The 19,257-nt window shown below is 43.6% G+C and overlaps 1 protein-coding gene across 3 annotated transcripts in view; it reads left to right on the forward strand.

The window, feature by feature from the left end:
- The window catches only part of Evl (Enah/Vasp-like), a 96,087-nt gene that overhangs the window by 51,571 nt on the left and 25,259 nt on the right, over window positions 1-19,257 (forward strand). For all 3 annotated transcript variants that reach the window (XM_005343538.3, XM_005343540.3, XM_026781040.1), the window contains exon 3: window positions 5,178-5,355. In XM_005343538.3, coding sequence (XP_005343595.1) covers window positions 5,178-5,355 — 178 coding nt within the window. The remainder of the gene's footprint in view (window positions 1-5,177; window positions 5,356-19,257) is intronic.

Below are 19,257 nucleotides of genomic sequence, written 5' to 3' on the forward strand. Positions count from 1 at the left end.
ATTTAGCTTCTCTAGGATTGCAAATTATAAGCTCACTGTCCTTTAATTATGGCTAGAAACCAAATATGAGTGAGTACATCCCATGTTCCTCTTTTGGGGTCTGGCTTACCTCACTCAGGATAGTGTTTTCTATTTCCATCCATTTGTACACAAACTTCAAGAAGTCCTTGTTTTTTACTGCTAGGATCATCTTGAAGAACCAAAATGGGGCTTGCACTTTCATATTTCCAGTCTTACTATAAAGCTGTAATAATTGCAGCAGGGAGATACTGACATTAAGATCAACTAACAGACTCAGAAATTTAGGAATGGCTAGATAAAGCCACACATATGTGGTCCCTTGGTTTATGACAAGGCATCTTTATGTTCAGCAAGAAAAAGATGTTATTTTCAATAAATAACCCCAGTTCAGTCTGTATTTTATTTTTAAATGGTTACACCAAACCTCAGAATTATTTCAGCCTAAACACTAAAGGCCAACAGTAGCGGGGTACTTAGGAATCTGAGGTGGGAGGACTGCTTCAGACCAAGAATCCAGGGCTACCCTTGGCAATGCAGCAAGACCCCATCTTGAAAGAAGCGTGAGAGAGGTGTTCAGAAACCAGTAAAACATTGAGAAGAAAGTACAGGAAAATTTTCTCATGACTTTAGAGAAAACAGATATTCAGTAGTTAAGAACACTTGTTATTGCAGAGGACCCAGGTTTAGTCCCAGAACCCACATGGTGACTCACAATCTGTAAATCTAGTTGTAGGGCATATGACGTCCTCTTCTGACCTCCACAGGCACTGAACATTCACATGGTACACAGATACCCATTCAAGGAAAATATATAAAATAGATAAATCTAAAGAAATTGAAATAAAGCATTAGCTATGGAGGACAGATTATGGATGGACTTCATTAACACTGAGGAGTTTCCTTACTGTGCACTAGGAGATGGAAAAGCAAGCTACACACCCTGGGGGACCACTTCCCCGAAGTATACAATAGGCCAATTCAATCAGGAAGGATGTATACAAAGCTGAAAATTAACTTTAAAAAAGCCAAATAGCTTGAACAAAGACTTCCCAAAAGAGCAGTGGACAGAAGTGACAAGCTAACAATGGTGGCAAATACAAGGAAGGTGCTCAGCCATTGTGTTTGGGGAGACACTATGCAAACCACCTGGGATAACACTATACTCCACACCCCAAGGGTGCCCTTCAGAAGTCAGACAGTTCTGATGGAAACGACCCTGGGATAGTGCTATACTCTGCACAACTCAAGGGTGCCATTCAGAAGCCAAACAATTCTGAGTATTTCTGGCCAAGTGGATCTCTCATATGTCGCTCAGGAGAGTGGAAATTGATACCATCTTCCTGAGAAATCTTATGACCAAGGCTACTAAATCTAAATGCACACAAACCATACCCCTCCCTTCTGTGTAGATGCCTAAAAAACCAAGAATTTGTATCTACTAAAAATAAAAATATTCATAGAGCAAAATAGCCAAGGGCTAGAAACCAACTCAGACACTCATCAATAAGAGCATGGAGAAGTTATTTGCTGTTAAAATGGCATGTTTAGCCCACAGTGATGCTGCATGCCTGTAGTTCTACCACTAGAGAGGAAAGGGCAGAGGATTGATGAGTTCAAACCCCATGCTACATAGCGAGTACCAGACCAGCCTGGGCTATGTAGTAAGACTCTGTCTAGGCATCGGGGTAGGGAGAGAAATGGATGAATTTCACAGATATTATGTTCAATGGAAAGAGTCAGAAATAGAAATGTATGCCATATTAATCCATTTTTAGTTTAAGAATTGGTTGGCCACGTGGTGGTGGCACACACCTTTAATCCCAGCACTCGGGAGGCAGAGGCAGGCGGATCTTTGTGAGTTTGAGGCCAGCCTGGTCTACAAGAGCTAGTTCTACGGACAGGCTCCAAAGCTATAGAGAAGCCTTGTCTTGGAAAAACCAAAAGAAAAAAAAAAGAATTGGTAAGAGTTACCAATGGTGAGAAAAGTTAGAGCATAGTTATCTCTGAAGGGCGCTGTTGAGAAAAGAGACATCAGAAGAAAGCTTGTCCCATCCAAAAGTGACCACACAGTGTTACAAATGCCCAACTATCTCCTCTAACTTGCTCTAAGTAGAACAAGAAAATAATCAGGTAGGCACTAAGATTTTAGCTTCCACCAGTAAAACCTATCTGGGAGTTGGTAAATACCAGGCTTCTCTCTGTCTTTGACCAAGTGATATATTAGCTATGCACCCCCTGCACATGCATTCAAGGCACACTTTGTGGGACTCTCCTTTAAAGAGGATGGTTTAGAAGTTGTGAAAATAAATTTTAAAGTGGTGGTGTCTCTCTGGTGGTTCAGCTTATACAAGTGTTTTATCTTCACAGGTCTATTAGGGAATATATTATCCACACTGTTGCCGTCCCTTTGCATTTCATGGATCTACTAAGAGTTGCTCAGCTGAAAAGGAATAAACAGGATTCGATGTACAGTGCTTTAACTCAATGATCTGCTCATTTCTTATGCCAAGAACCACCATGTCTTCAAAGCAGTTGTAGCCTGTTGGGGTATTTGTGGATAGCAGCTGGCAGTCTTTAGGCTCCAGGGATAGCAACAACAGAAATGCCAGTATAAGGGTTTCTCTCTGTAACAGTCCTGTCTGTTCTGGGACTTGCTCAATAAACAAGGTTGGCCTCAAACTCACTGAGATTTACTCTATCTCTGAGTGCTGAGATTAAAGGCATGTGTCATACCACCTCCCCAATATAAGGTCTTAAGACCTGTGCAGCCAGAACCAATCCAGGAGGCTCCAGAGATCGAAGCCAGGCCACAGGAAATTAGAGAACAATGTTAGCTCATTTTGCTGGCAGTGAACTGCAGCATGGAGTCCCCTCTATAGACTGTTCCAGCCCTCCCATTAGTTTACTGTGTAACTTTGTTCAAGTCCCTTGTTTTTCCTGGCCCTGATTTCCCAACTACAAAGAGAATTCCTAAGATCCCTATGAATTCTTTTTCTGTACCTGGGATGGGTATTACTTTTCTCCTGAGCTTGCATGACTGAGTCACCTCTGAGATTGTAGTCAGCCATCTCAACTCATAGTCTTAGAAGTCTCACTTCCCTAGAGCATCTCCCCAGCCAGTCTTGTTTTGTTCTTTCTCAACCAACCTTAATATGTCACTTCCAGACCTCTTCTGCACAACTTTCTCACAGAACATCTGCTATGAGTTGACTGGGACAGAATGGAAAAGGTTCTTAGCTCCCTGATTCTGTGCATGACTCCAGTCACTAACCCAGTGGTTCCTAACTTTCCAAACGCTGTGACCCTTTACTACAGTTTCTCATAATGTGGTAACCCCCAACATAAAAATTTTTTATTGTTACTTCATAACTGTAATTTTGCTACTGTTATGAATCATAATGTAAATATCTGTGTTTTCTGATAGTCTTATGTGACCCCTGCAAAGGGTTGTTTTGACAACCCCCATGAGGGGTCATGACTCACAGGTGGAGACCCATTGCTCTAACCTTAACAGCCATTTTAATCATGCTAACTTGGCAGTTCATCTCATACATACACTCCACAAACACTTGAGCCTTTTTTCAGCAGTGTAAAATTAAACCAGTCAACCCCCAGCTTGGGTCTTCTGCTTATCAGTACACATGTGTATGTCTTCTCCTACTCAAGAACTTGTATATAGATACTAGCCAAAATATTCACCTGTTGCTATGTAGCAAGTAAGTTGTAAAATGATTCCATCTCTTCTCCTGATTTAGTACATGTGTCCAATGACTCATCTTACTTGTTCACTTCATTATATGTGGACCTAAGTTCAACTTGCTTGTGAGGGAAATCTAGGATGATGCTGTTCTAGATATTGTCTGTAATTACTATTCTCCGGCTTTTCCTGATCCTGTAACACAGCAATATGAACAGTTATGGAGAGCAACAAACCATTACCGTATTCTTCCTACTTTACAGGCAAGAGGACTCTTAGGGGGAGGATTACACAGCCGGGTGATGGCTGCACCTGTAGTGTTGTCAGGCCACCACTGACTTCACAGAGCACCACGTTCTAAATAGCCTGAAACCATTCTCTTTCAGTGTCTAGAAGAGCAAACGTCGAGGAGCCCTCAGACCTGCTGTTGAGTCTTTGCCGGCCATGGCTCTCTGAATGTCTGCCTTCACTGTCTTTTGCCCTGCCTGGCTGATAGCTGTTATGTGTAGTAAGGGGAGAGCGGGCTGTGTCCCACCGCCTGGCTAGCTTAACCCCCAAAATAACCACACAGAAAACTGTATTAATTAAATTACTGCCTGACCCATTAGTTCTCGCCTCTTATTGGCTAACTGTCATATCTTGATTCAACCCATTTCTAATAACCTGTATGTCACCATGTGACTGTAGCTTACTGGCAAGATTCTAACCTATGTCCGTCTCAGGCTGGAGATTCATGGCGTCTGCCACACTTCCCTTCTTCCCAGCATTCTGTTCTGTCTACTCCACCTATCTAAGTCTGCCCTGTCAAAAGGCCAAGGCAGTCTCTTTATTCAACCAATAAAAGCAACACACAAACAGAATAACCTCCTACACCAATTATGTCTGTTGGTGATTAATAACAAAAATAGCTGTGAGGCTGTATGTGTGTGTAATATATTTCTACAAGTCATCGTTGAAAATAGAACTTGTTTATTATGAATTCTGAACACTGATAAGGGCTGTGGGAAATTGAAATGAAACTGCAAAATACTGTTACCCTTAAGGAGCTTCATATCTAGAAGATATGGATTAAGTGTAGCTAAAATATAGCTGGCACCGGGAGATCCTTTCAGAATCCCCACAAGGTCAATAAGGCAGCATTAGTACCTTCATCTTATTGTTGGAGAAACTGAACCTTAGAAAACAGCATTGATTCCCTAAGTGGCACAACCAAGAGACAGGGTCTGGACCAGAACCCAACCGGGGAATTTTACTCCCAGTTCAGACCTAGTTAAGTGAAATAACAAGTTTCCAGCTGTTCAATTATAGCCTGAAATGCCTGATCACCTTTTCCCTCCTGTGAACCTTATGCCCCACACTACCCATGGTTGAAAGGATACAGTATCTTTGCCCATGGCAGCTCCCTCCAGCTCACTTACATTTAATTTATTTACACGTATTTCTCTCTTTTCTCCTCCAGGTTGTGATTAATTATTCAATTGTGAAAGGGCTGAAGTACAATCAGGCAACACCCACCTTCCATCAGTGGCGAGATGCCCGTCAGGTCTATGGCTTAAACTTTGCAAGTAAGGAAGAGGCAACCACTTTCTCCAATGCGATGCTCTTTGCCCTGAACATCATGAATTCCCAAGAAGGAGGTAAGCAGGACATTGTCTTTACTGGATGTTGAGGCTCTCTTTTATTCTGTCTGTGTCCCAGCTCTGGTTGTCTAACATCCTGATATTGCTACTTCATTTATTGACATGATGTAGACCCTCAGAAACCTGTTACTTGACTTGAGGTTCACAATAATGACTAAGAATAAGGAAGAGGGATTAATGTGCTATTGTGAAATGCAGGTTTGTATTAATGTGCTCCTGAAGCCCTCTGTGAGATGTGTTGTATGTTAGCCATCCTACTGCTGTATTCCAGAACACATACCTGACATGGCAGAATAGATAAGAAGTGAATGGAGTCCTGCCCACTTTAGAATTTAGAGTTCACAGATTCATAAATAGCTAACTTTAATGTTCTACAGTGAGTGCTGGAATAAAATGTGTGCAAAGTACTTGGGGACTACAAAAGAAAACAATAACTGCCCATCTGGGCTGTAAAAGAGACCCTGACAGCAGTGGTGACATGAGAGCTGAAGCTCAAAGGAACAAGGACTACGCTCAGCAGGGTGTGCTGAGGAGGGAGCTACTGCTGCAGAGGTAGAGGTGGGAGAGCTTGCATGTGTCAAAAGAAAAAAACCTACAGTGCAGTGTGTCTGGGGCCTGTGTACAGGTGCAGAGCAGCTAGATGAAACTGGAAGCATGACAAGTTGATAAGTTGGGCCCTGTAAGGCTTGGGAGTGGGACTAGCAAAAGTCCCGGAATCGAGCAGTTACAGCAGAGCACCAAACTGTTGGTGACTTTTAACAACTTTGAGAAGGACCTGAGCTTTCCCAATGAGGGTGTATTGCTGGCCTCAGTTGGTCCTACAGTTGGCAAGCATCTTAACCTTGGTGGAGCACAGTGGTAGCAGAGCACAGTGGTAGCAGTGCACGGTGGTTATGAACCAGGCTTGGAACCACTTTACTTGGTTTGAGCTCTCGTTTGCTGCATTCCCAGTCAAGAAACCTTGAGCAACTCACTGAAGGTTCCTGGGCCTCTGCATCCCTGACTACAAATGCAGACAAGGAGAGTTGCTTTTACATTTAAATGAGCTAGATGGTTGTCATCTCTTGATTCAGCATGTGTATTATGTTACTGCTGTTGCTACTGCCTGCAGACAGCACCACTGCTGCTACCCCCACTACCAAAACACAGAAGGAGACAGGTGCCCATGCTGCTAAAGGGAGATGACATTTGAACATATACTGAGCCTGATATATTGGTGCTTTGGGCTCAGCTTAAACACTTCAAGAGATTTTGTGAGCTAAGAAGACTATATGGAGTGAGGTTTTGTGAGTCATGTGTGAGTCTTCTCTTGTTGTGCTAAGACAAAGGCAGCTTATAGAAGGAGTTTATAGCCTTACAGTTTCAGGGGGTTAGAGTCCATGACCATTGTGATGGGAGTTTGGGAACATGCAGTAGGCAGGCAGGCAGGCAGGCATGGCATTAGAGAATAGGCACAGGGCAGCTGGAAAGCTTACTAGGAATGGCATTGGCCTTGTTTGTTTGTTTGTTTTGGTTTTTTAAATTTTTTAAAAATCTTTTTCGAGACAGGATTTCTCTGTAGCTTTGGAGCCTGTTCTAGAACTAGCTCATGTAGACCAGGCTGGCCTTGTACTCACAGAGATCCCCCTGCTTCTGCCTCCTGAGTGCTGGGATGATTTTTTTTTTTTTTGAGACTGGGTTTCTATGTGTAACAGCCCTGGCTATCCTGGAACTAGCTCTGTAAACTAGGCTGGCCTTGAACTCACAGATTCTTTCTAGGTATTGTAGTGGTGAACTATCATGAGGGAATTGCTTATTAGGGTCACATGGTGTCAATTCTAACACAGGCCCACGTCCCCAGTGGACTGAACAAATGGTCTTGTTGATGCTGGAATGGAGCCTGCCAGTTTGGATGTGTAGATACAGAGTTAGTGTGCCTGGTTAGCATTGGTAGTGGCTGCTGCTGACTGAGCTTTCTCAGCAGCTGATATGTCATGCACAAATGTGAAACATGTATCTATGGTGTGCTTACATGCAACTCCCAGTAGTTACCAAACCTGAAAGAAAGGTACCCTTGACCCAAAGGCTTCAGCAGCCACATAGCCTTCAATACTGCAGTGTTGTATTGACAAATTTTGAACTTCTGGTTATATAGTTGTTTGCTCTGTGTACAACTGATTGCCCGAATCATATGGATTGTATAGTTGCTTGTAGCATGACATCTTGAATCCCAAAGTTGTGCAGGATCCCAGGCTTAGGGTGGCATCTAGCATCCCATAAACAGACATACCCCTTTCGTTCCCCCTTGGGAATCTTTTCTTCTAAGGTGTCTGGTTCCTGTGACCTTCTGGGGTCTCCTGTAGACCTCCATCACCACAGGTGAGTCTTGATCAGCTTTTCCTACCCCTCAGTATGTGGATAGACATGGGTATAGACTTGGGGTCTTCCCAGGCCTGCAGGCACAGGCCACTTAGCTGTACCATTTAAAGTAAGCTATATTTGCCTACCCCCAAAATTAAAGTGTGTCTTTGTGTCTTCAGGCTCTTGGTTAACTCTCACCATATCCCTGGGAGATGTTATCTCAGATGCCTTCCCTGTTTTCTGGACCAGAAAGCCAAAGCTCAGAGAGGAAGTAACTGCTTAGAAATCCCATAATTATAACTGCTGAAACTCAACGCTGGAACCAAGTTGTTTCATAGTTCTGTTTTCTGGGCGCTGAAAAGCAAACATTTGTGCCTCAAATGATTTCTTTTATTTGATTCTTTCTCTCTACAGTACATGAGATGTACTAGCTTGTTTTTGTTTTATCTTGTTTAGTTTTGTGGGTTTTTTTTTTTTTTTCTGAGACCGGGTCCTCTAAAGCCAAGGATGACCTTAACCCCTGATCCTCTTGCCTTAACTTCTGGAATACTGGAATTACAAGTGAGCACTATCTTGTCCAGCTTTGTTTTAGTGTTTTGTTCTGTTTTAAAGACAAGGTTTCCTGTGTAGCCTAAGCTTGACTTGCAATCTCCCTATCTCATTTTCCTGAGTGGTAGGTTTTCAGGCATACATCTCAATGTCTGACCTGAAAACTATTAGCTCATGATTCTTCACATTATTCTGGAAGAGGTTAAAGTATAGTAGAATAGTATTTTTTTTTTTTTTTTACTGTCTGAATTCTCCATGGAAGAGATTCTCAGATGTTTCAAGGTACCTTGAAAAAGCTACCTTGCTGATGGTTTTTTTTTTACCAGGTACCTACTGGATCTAGCTTCTTGTTTCAGTGATTTTTGGATACCCAGTCTTCAACTTCAGGCCTAACCAAGGGAAACTAAAGTCAATTTAGCAGGTACAAAACAGTTAAAGTAACAGTTACGGAGTGTTTCCCATTTCCTATGAAGAGGTAAGGTATCTTAGAGCTAGCAGAAGCTCTCACAGTTCTGGAGAACAAAACTCTGAGTTCAGGGATTATCCTGGGAAGGTGGGGGCTTACTGAGGCTTTTTCTATAGATGTTGATATCTAGAAGTTACCTGAAGTGGAAAGGGCTATTTGGCTCTAATGCCACTCCCTTCAGTGTTAAGGAAGTCAAGATCCCTGTGTGGGTTGCTCTGGAAGCTCCCACTAGTGGAAACAGTGCTACAGCCTAACTTTGGTGGCTGCCATCTGTGTCTGCTGCTAACTACGGAGCATGCCCTACAGACCATGTGACCCAGCTTTCCTGGGTATCATATGACAAGGCATGGTGTGATGGCCACAGATGGTACTTAGGCTCAGGTACGACTTGGAGAGAGAAACTTCTCTGGCCTGGGTACATGGAATTATGGAAATAGTTAATACTTAGACTTTCTCTTCAAAGCCTACAAGTTTTATTTTTCCCCAGGCCACTTATTCAGGTGGCCTTTTCCTGCTCTTCCTGAGAAATGGTTCTCACCAACCAAGAAGCCTAGTTGAGGCGAGAGGCCAAGAACCCCCAAGAAGACTAATTGGGGTATAGAGGTTTTTGTTCTTAAACTCTAAAGCACTTAAGACAGCCTTCTGTGATACATATTTTTTAGAAAGGGTTCTGAGATCCAAAATAGAGGTATCCAAAATAGAGGTATGTATCTTGTTTGGAGTTGAGAGTTAAGGTTAGGTCTCCTGGTTTGGAATCCAGTGCTTCTACAGAAGTGCTTCCAGGGGTCAGGGAAGGTACAAGTCCAGGTTGTTGATCTGTGCCCATGCTGCAGCCATTGGTGGGCTTCTCATATTAAAGATCAGATCTCAGGTAGCCCAGCAAGGCTGGTTCATGCTATCATTCCAGTCCCTTGCAGGAGAATGAGGTGGACTTTAGTGTCAGTGTCTGTCTTGTTGCTGACTCTTGAACTGCTAATACTACTTCCAGAAAGCATTCAGACTGTCTCTGCCTGCATTGTTGGTCTGCCTAGTCCCCAAGCAAGGAGAGATGTTGACCACTGTTCTACACTCTGTCCTGCTCAGTTTCCCTCTCTACCTCTGACATCCTCCAGCAGCAGCAGGGAGACTGTCTTAGTTAGAGTTTCTATTGCTGTGAAATGACACCATGACCACAGCAACTCTTACAAAGGAGAAACATTTAACTGGGGTGGCTTACATTTTCAGAGGTATAATCCATAATCATCATGGTGCAACATAGTGCTGGAGAAGGAGCTAAAAGTTCTTAAATCTTTATTCGAAGGCAACAGGAAGTGAACCAAGATACTGGGTATAACTTGAGCATAGGATACCTCAAAACCTGCCCCCACAGTCAGCAAGGCCACATCTACTCCAACAAAGGCACACCTTCTAATCATACCATTCTGTATGAGATTATAGTGGCCAATTACATTCAAATTACCACATTCCATTCCCTGACTCCCATAAGCTTGTAACAATATCATAATGCAAAATACAACTTCAAAAGTCCCCATTTAACAGTATTTAAAAGTCCAAAGTTCAACGTCTTTTCTGAGATTCATGCAATCTCTTAACTATAATCCCCTATAAAATCAAAATCAAAGAACAGATCACATACTTCCAACATATAATAGCACAAGATATTCAATACTGTTCCAAAACATGGGGAAAGGAGCACAGAGAGGAAATACTGGATCAAAGCAAGACCTAAAACTAGCTGGGCAAACTCTTAAACTCTGCATTTTCGTGTCTGGTGTCAAAGTACTCTTCAGATCTCCAACTTCTTTCAGCTTTTGTTGACTGCAACATAGTCCTTTCTCTTGGGTTGGTTCCACTTTCTGTTAATAGCTTTCCTTGACAGGTATCCCGCAACTCTGGCATCTCCAACATCTTAGGGTCTCCAAGGCAATCCAGGATTTACCTTCACAAGCTTCTTGAAATGGCGTCTTTAAGCCTTTATGCAGGCACACCCCTGATAAATGCCTGGCCTCGGTGTTTCCTTAGTCACTCTCTAACTCTAAAGCCAGAACCATGTCACTGAAGTTTCCAAGTTCTGCTGCTTAGTGGAGCTGGAACATGGTCCCCTTATTCAATTACATCTTCATCAACTTTGTGTAGTTCCCTTCACTGCCTACACTTAGCTGTCCTGAAACTGGGTTTGTAGATCAGGCTTCAAACTCAGAGCCAGCCTCTGCCTTTCCGCTGTTGGGATTAAAGGTATGCACCACCGCACCTGGCCCTAAGCTTTTCTTTAGCTCCTTTTCACAAGCTGGAAACTTAGTTGGGTGGGATCTCACCCTGAGGTTGCCACTCCCTTTATTCCATTTCTTAATCTGTATATTTCCTTGAACACAGCGCTTAGTTCCATTCTATGTCCTGGTGCTCTTCTTCTCCTCAAATTTTACATTTGGTATTTTTCCTTGCTCAGCTTCCTCTGTTTCATATAAATCTTTACAAGCATGAACAGTAGTAACCATATGACAGAGTCTATACTAGGATGTTTTGAGATTCCTTCTGCCAATGGAATTAATCCAGATCTCTTCACTTTAGCCTCAGGCAGACCCTTTGAAAAAGGGCTAGAGTGGCCACATTTTTCACCAAAATACCACAAGACCAGTCTCTAAGCTACATACTAGCATTCTTCTCCTCTGAAACCTCTTGATCCAGGCAACCACAGTTCATATCACACTGAGCATCACTGTCTTCCATATGACCCATTAAACAGCACTTAAAGTGTTCAACTGTTTTTCTAATCCACAGTTCCAAAGTCCATATTCCTTCCAACAAAAGAATGAATGGGCAGGCCTGTCATAGCAATATCACACTCCTGGTACCGACTTCTATTTTTTGTTAGGGTTTCTTTTGCTGTAAAGAGACACCCTGTCCACAGCAACTCATATAAAGGAAAAACATTTCATTGGCTTACATTTTTCAAAGGTTTAGTCCATTATTACCATGCTACATGGTGGCATACAGGCAAACATGGCATTCTTAGATCTTGATCTGAAGGCAACAGGAAGTGAACTAAGACACTGGGCATATCTTAAGTATAAGAGATCTCAAAGCCCGCCCCCACAGTGACACACTTCCCTTGACAAGGCCATATCTACTCTAGCAAAGGCACACTTCCTAATAGTGCCACTTCCAATTAGCTTATGGGAGTCAGTTAATTCACTTGAGCCAGTAGGAAGAGTCTAGCATCCAGAGTCCTGCAAGTCAGTCTAACCCCGCTCCACTGCTGCACTGCAGAGCTCATGGTTCTAACCCCGCTCCACTACTGTGTTTTGCCCCTCCCTCCCCAGATTTTTAATTTCTTGAGCCAGAAATTTGTTTTAAGAAAGAAAAAGGACTATTTTTGAACAGTTCTAGAAAGTACTAAATATTCTAGGAGTATAACTATGGCATATATCGAAGGAAATTATGTTTGATCCTGTTTGTAACTTAACCTGAGAGTTGTTTTCTGTTTTGGAAAACCCTATCTCCAGCATTGTAGCTGTGATATTTTTGTCATCCAGATGACTTTCCTGTAACAAATGCCTCTGTGGCAGCCACATTGCCTCAGAGTCTGTGGGCAGGTGCAAGCATCTCTCTGATTCTGTCTCCTGCTGTAGGTGTATCTGACCTTTTACATATTCAGTAGACGCTTTATTAAGACCACTTCTCTGCCTCCCTTTACAGAACACTTAAGGTACTTCCCAGATTTCTTTCATCTGTGTAGAGCAATTGTATAATCCCTGAGTTGCATTTCAGGGTAATAATACAATTCAAAATGTTGGTTATAGAGAAGAGCTTTGATTCTGAGAGGCTGGAGAACTGCTTGACCAGGAAGCTACATGAAATCAGACTCCCTCCTTGTTCCATACTGTAGTTTCATTTCATTGTTACTTAGCAGTGCCCCATCCCACAGTGAGGAAAACTGAATCTCAAAGGGAGGAAATGTGGCGAGCACTTGGTCCCAGTCACTTGCTGACTTGTAAAGAAAACAAACAGGGTGAGAAAGAACATTGCTTTTCCGTTAATCTTGAGACAGCAGGTGTGGTTTGAAACAAAATAGCTCCCAAAGGGAGTAGTACTATTAGATGTGGCCTCGTTGGAGTAGGTGTGATCTTGTTGGAGGAAGTGTATCACCACTGAGGCAGGCTTTGAGGTCTCATATATGCTCACACCATGCCCAGCGTCTCAGACCACTTCCTGTTGCCTTCTGATGAAGATATAGCCAGCACCGTGTCTGCCTGCATCCTGCCATACTCCTAGCCACCATGATGATAATAGGCTAAACCTCTGAAACTGTAAGCCACTACCTCAATTAAATGTTTTCCTTTATAAGAATTGCTGTGGTCATGGTGTCTCTTCACAGCAGCAATAGAAACCCTAATAAGACAAGGGGTATCAGACTAGAGCAGCATAGTGGGAAGAACCAGCCTACCTTGACTCAAAATTTCATTTTTGCTGCTTGGGCCCTGAGCAGGTCACTGCATCTGTAGATGGTCAGAATGCCACACCCCAGGGTTGTTATGTGACCTGACTGTTGTGTAAGATGCCTTGTCCCCTTAAGGGCTGTTCCCCCACCCTAAGCCACTCTCTGTCCCCACATCCAGCATTCTCTCAGATGACTTAAGTTCTCTCAAAACTCACAGATATCTTGCAGTAATGTTAATCCAGGAGAGTGGAACATCTAAATGATGGGACTTTGCCTCCTTCCCCCTCAAAGCTTCACCTGACATTTCCAAAGGCAGATGTCTAGCCCCAGATGGGGTCTGCTGAGTTAGAACTGGGAAAGCCTTTCCTGTCATAAAGCCAAGTTTGTTACCAGTGGACAGGGTCTGGGCCAGATAAGAGGTTGTTCTTGACCTCTTATCTAATTGAAAATCAGGGCTCACACAGATTTGCCAAAAATAGCAAGGTAACTTATCTGGAGCAAAGCCATAGTGCAGTTTAAAGAGGAATAACACTGTCAAGACTGACAGCAGACCATATGAATATGAAAGACACTCAGGGGCACCAGTTACTGTTTGAGGCTTCCTTTTATGGGGTTCAATCAAAGGAGGAACTGGTTACTAAGGAGTATAGTTTGGGTGGTTCTGTTTTGATTGATAGATAAGGTCACATAATTTTTCTACTGTGCGTGTCTCTTCTCATAATGCATCAGATTTTAATGGTATGATATACATACCCAATATACATTGCCATAAGGTAGTAAATAGGTGGTTCTTCTTAAAAGATTACTTGGACAAATTTGCTTTATGCAGTCAAAACCAGTTTAGGCCAGATCAGTAGGTATGTTCTTCCTACCTACCTGGGTACATTAGGAATACACTTCTATAGAAACTCTAAATTTGATAACTGTACAAAGCAGAGAAATTTATACTACTGTTTAGAGAGGGGGTACATGTAGTCTATTATCATGCAGATAGGGATCTGAGGAGGTTCTGAGGTTTTAGGAGAGTGTTCAGAGAGGGGATGTGTGTATTGTACACGCAGGTTAATAAGCTGGGCTGCTAACTGCATTACTACAAGAGAGGTGTGCATACATCAAAATCAAATAGGGTCACAGGCCACTAAACTATTCTGTGTTTACCTGCCTCAAGTTTACATTTTGTAGGTGACAGACTAGCATCCAATCTGGGATAAGGCTTATACCGTAGAATAAAGCTAGGTCCACACCAAAGGGTTCTTCCATTATCGCTGACAGTCTGGGTCCGAAATGCCCTTTATTTCTGGAGTCTGGAGTCAGAGTGGGGCTTTGGAAATTAGGTAAGTGCACACATCTTTTCCCTTCTGGCTCTTAGCTAATGAAGACCATCTAGACTTTCCCAGTAGGTATAGTGCAGGAACCACAGACTCTTCTGAGAGGCAGACTACCATATCCAGAATTTAGAACTCTCCCTTTCAGCATACTGGGGAGACTCTTGCCCCCATGAGCCTGAGTCACAGTGTCTGCAACAATGGTAAGAAATTGAATTCACAGGGAGCAGCCCTCCTGTTGCTGACAGGTCATCTGACCTTGGGCAAGACTTGAGCCTCAGTTTCTCATCTGGAAATGTGATACCTACCAGAAATGAGATCATGTAGGTGAAAATTCTAATGACAAGAGACAAGTTGGTCAGAATAGCCTTAGCATGAAGTTAGTGGTTAGCCATGAAGGTATGTCGAAGTTCACTGTGGAAGTAGATGACTCTTTTTAAAGCATGAATCTGATACCAGAAGCTGCAGCCTGAGAAAGCTCTATATGTTAGATCTAGTTTGGAAAGCGGCAGGAGCTAGAGCAGATAGATGACCACTCAAAGACAAGGTTGCAGGTTTGGGGTTGGGTTTGACTGATTTCAGACTGGTTGTCTGAGGAGGACCAGGGGCCAGCAAACTACTCCAGGATCTCACCTTGAAATAACCAAATAGTTCTGCTTTACTGATGTTACAGAGTAGGACGCTAAAGAAAGAAAAGCTAAATCTTCTCAGCTTATGGAAATCTACATTGGGCTACTCGAAGTGATGTAAAGTGGTCTCTCAGAACATAGTGGTATGTTCTTTTCATACGTGGCTTGATGTAATAATATCATGGCTATTAATATCTGACCATCCTAGGGCTGATAACAAATGTTTCCCCAGATTTTCCAGTCACACCATCCCCACCCCTATGCAAGGCCCACTGACTGAACATGCTTGGGGCCAGGGCAAAGAGTCCGCCAAAGGAATGTCTAACCAAACATCTTGTGAATGGCACCATTCAGACCTGTGAATGAGCATAATTTGTTTCCTCTCTGAACAGCTGGGAGGAATCTTTAATCTCAGAGCTTCTTGAAGTCAGCTTCAGTTTTGCTTCCCACAGATTTGTTTTTTTTTTTAAATCAAAGTTACCTTCCCTCCAAAGAAATAGAATTCCTGAACTGTTTGTGTGGTTGTTGGATGTTGGTATGGTTTCCTTTTGGGCTTGGTGGAACCAATATCACACCCTTACCCAGGCTTTGTTCCCAGCTTCTGCCTCATCCCATCTGCCCTGCCCCCTAGTGGCCACACTGTAAAAGTTGGACCTTTGTGCTTGTCACCTATGTCACTAAAGATATGGCTACCAGATGAAGCAGGGTCTTTGTATCATCCTCCGTGCCAAGAATATACCCGTCACTTACCACACTTTGCTCCCGCTGTGCTTTTCCCACCTTTGACACCTTCTCCCTCCTTACTTGCCTGACACATTCAGAATCCCAGGGTTTCTCACTCTCCCCAATGTATTCCAGTGGTGCTGTATTTTTTGCTTCTGTCTTGACAGCATCACTTGGCACAACACATAGATTCAGTTGGTTTGGACTTTTTATCTCTAGAATATCAAAATCCAGCATGATGCGGTGCACAGCTTTAATCCAGCGCTTGGGCGGCTGCCACAGATGGATCTCCGAGTTCGAGACCAGCCAGGCTACATAGAGAAATCCTGTTTCAAAAAAACAAAACAAAAAAACAGTCTAGTATGACATCTGGTCTAGGAGCCCTCAGTACACCCTGACCAGACTTGAGGAGTAAGCTAGGATTAAGGGATGTAACATATCTGGATTCATTTACAAACACCTAGTCCTTAACTCAGCTTCAGGTGCCTTAGACTATGTTTGGGGAACAATGTGTAATGGGCTGTGTTCCAGGAAAACTCTGCTATCATGGTCTCCTATCAGATCCCTCAGCCCCATACATTTATCATCCCTCTCCTGAAGTGTGAGGACAGACCTAACAAGTTAGCCTTCATTTCACCTTCCAGAAGAGGGTCAAACTTCCATCTGGCCTGTCAGTGCTTCTAAGTTGTTGACCTCTGCAGCCCTCCACAATGCTCCCCACCTTTAGTTTACTTCATGCCTTGGCCCAGTACTCTCCTGCTAGTGGCCTGTCTTTTGCATTGCTCTATCTGTGAAGCCATCCCAGATGCTCAAAGAACCTTGGATCCTTTCCCTAGCTGTGAACACACTACTGCCATCCCATTGGCCTGAACTCTTGGTTGGCTGGGTTAGGCTATGAGCTCCTTTGGACAAAGTGCCTTGCCTTCCATATCTGTATTTACTTGCATCCCAACGAGATTAACATGTGTTTGTGGTTTATGCTTTCATGAATGAGTGAGTGAGCGAGCAAGTTCACCATGTGTTCCTGTGTCATTCTGTGCACCTTGCACACATACTCCACATTCCCTGTCTCTGCATCCTCTTCTGAAGATCACGATGAAGCTCCTGAATCACCAGCACCATTTGCCACCTGTGAAATTGGGCTCAAGGTGAGGGGTGCTATCTGTGATTGAGGGACATGGTCAATGGAATTGTCTCACACAGAAATCGCACCCGTCACCTTGGCCTGCTGAGCACCATCCCAAACCAAGAAGCACACCATCCCACCAGCAATCCTGATGAAAGACCTGTGACTGTGGCCATGAGGTGTGTGTACTGCAAAAGGAGCTTTGGATGCAGACCTGAACAATGTGTGAGTCTCTGTGACCACCATAGCCAGCAGAGTAACAATCTGTGGGAAATAGTTTGGTCCAGCATGAGTAGCTGGTGTTGGTTCAAACTGCAGGAGTCTGACCCTGAATAGTTTAGTCTAGGCATATTTAAGCATAGCACAACTTGATGTAAACTTTCCTGGTGATAACTAACTCAATCCTATATACACAATAAAGTTTAAGGTGTGACTAAACCAAAACACTTTGTAAAGTACCTGTGTCACCTTACATAAAGATGGGTTCTAGTCGGGTGTGGTGGTGTACGCCTTTAATCCCAGCATTTAGAAGGCAGAGGCAGGCGGATCTTTGTGAATTCAAGGCCAGCCTGACCCATAAATCCAGGACAGCCAGAGCTGTTACACAGAGAAACCCAGTCTTGAAAAACCAAAAATTAAAAAAAAAAAGATGGGTTCTATAGATTGACGACATGTCACACCTTCCGTGCTAGGTTCTATAGATTGACGAGCTCATGAAAAAGGTCTGGGGGAAGATCCAGTGTGGTCTCCTATACAGATACCACAAAGGTTATCAGGCTGTTAACCACATCTGCTCCCAGACTTCTGGCTGGATAACCAGCTATGCGTCCCTCGCTTTGAAGGGACAGCCCTGTGAGTTTAGCATTCCTATTCCCCCTAGTGCTGATCTGTGAGCACAAAAACTTCCAGATCTCCCATACAAGAGATCTGTTCTTCACCCTTTCTAAGACTGTTTCTCCATCTGTGAAATGGTTTGTCACACCTACCTCACAGGGGTGTTGTTAGGGCAGCATAAGACATTGTACGACTTTTTTGTCACCTGAAAGTCACCACAACTGCTTGAAATCCCTCTCCTTACAAGGCAGGAGTTCTCATCAGCAACCACTCGTGTGACAGTGCTGAGAGTGCCCTGGGGCACACAGGATGATGGGACATGGTCTCTGAGGGAAGCGGGTAGGTGGCTTGAGAGTTTACATCAAGGTGTAAGGAGAGCTGGGCAGTGGTGGCGCACGCCTTTAATCCCAGCACTCGGGAGGCAGAGGCAAGTGGATCTCTGTGAGTTCGAGGACAGCCTGGTTTACAAGAGCTAGTTCTAGAACAGGCTCCAAAGCTACAGAGAAACACTGTCTTGTGGGAAAAAAAAAACAAACAACAAACAAAAAAGATCTGAGGAAAGACTGAGCCTGGCCTTTAGGGTATCCTTCATGGGGACCTTTGCTCTCTGAGCATCACCATCCTCCTGCTGTGGCCTTGTCCTTTAAAGAGCTGCTGGCTCACCTGTAGTTTACATCCCAGAAGAGAAAGACTCTTCTCCAGCACCAGAGTCACTTCCTTAACACTGATGGCAATGTGCCTTTGGGGCTTCAGGCTCCTGACACACCACATACCCAAAGAGAATTTGTGAGAGACTGAGCCAGAGCATAGCCATCTGATGCACTCCTGTCCTTCCAGGACTCAGAGAGCAGCCAGCTAAGATGAGGTACATATAGTCAACACAGGCAGTTGGCAGGAGGGGTATAGACTGGAGGCAGGAGACCCTAGCTGCATCCGCTCCACACACTGTTATCCTTAGCAACCGTGGGCCTAAAGCAATCCATTCCTCACACCCCCATGCCAAGTCAGCTTCCTTATCTTTTAAGTGGATATAAGGGCTAATGAGATGGCTTAGATGAAGGTACTTACTGCCAAACCTGACAACCAGAGTTCATTCCCCAGAATCCACAATGATGGAGTGAAAGAACTAACTCCTGAAAGTTGTGCTCTGACTTCCATATATGCACACACAGAAATAATGATAGACAGACAGACAGTAGATACTGTTGCCTTTTTGAGGCTTGAGTTATGGTGGTAAGAGAGACAAGAGTGTGACTTGTAAGGCATGAAGCACTGTACACATTCAATCTGTGTTGCTCTTGGAGCCCTGGCCCCTTGGATCTAACATTGTTGGTGTTACACCTCTGGGACTGTCATAAGCTCCTTACAGAAAGGAAAAAGCCTCCCTTTCCACAATGCCATTGTCCAGTCTCCTAGCTTTCCTGTCTTCATAGTATCTCCTGCATCTTATAAAGAGATGTTAGGAACTA

The sequence above is a fragment of the Microtus ochrogaster genome, chromosome 1 (genome assembly GCF_000317375.1).
Source record: "Microtus ochrogaster isolate Prairie Vole_2 chromosome 1, MicOch1.0, whole genome shotgun sequence".
In the NCBI taxonomy this organism is placed as follows: Eukaryota; Metazoa; Chordata; class Mammalia; order Rodentia; family Cricetidae; genus Microtus; species Microtus ochrogaster.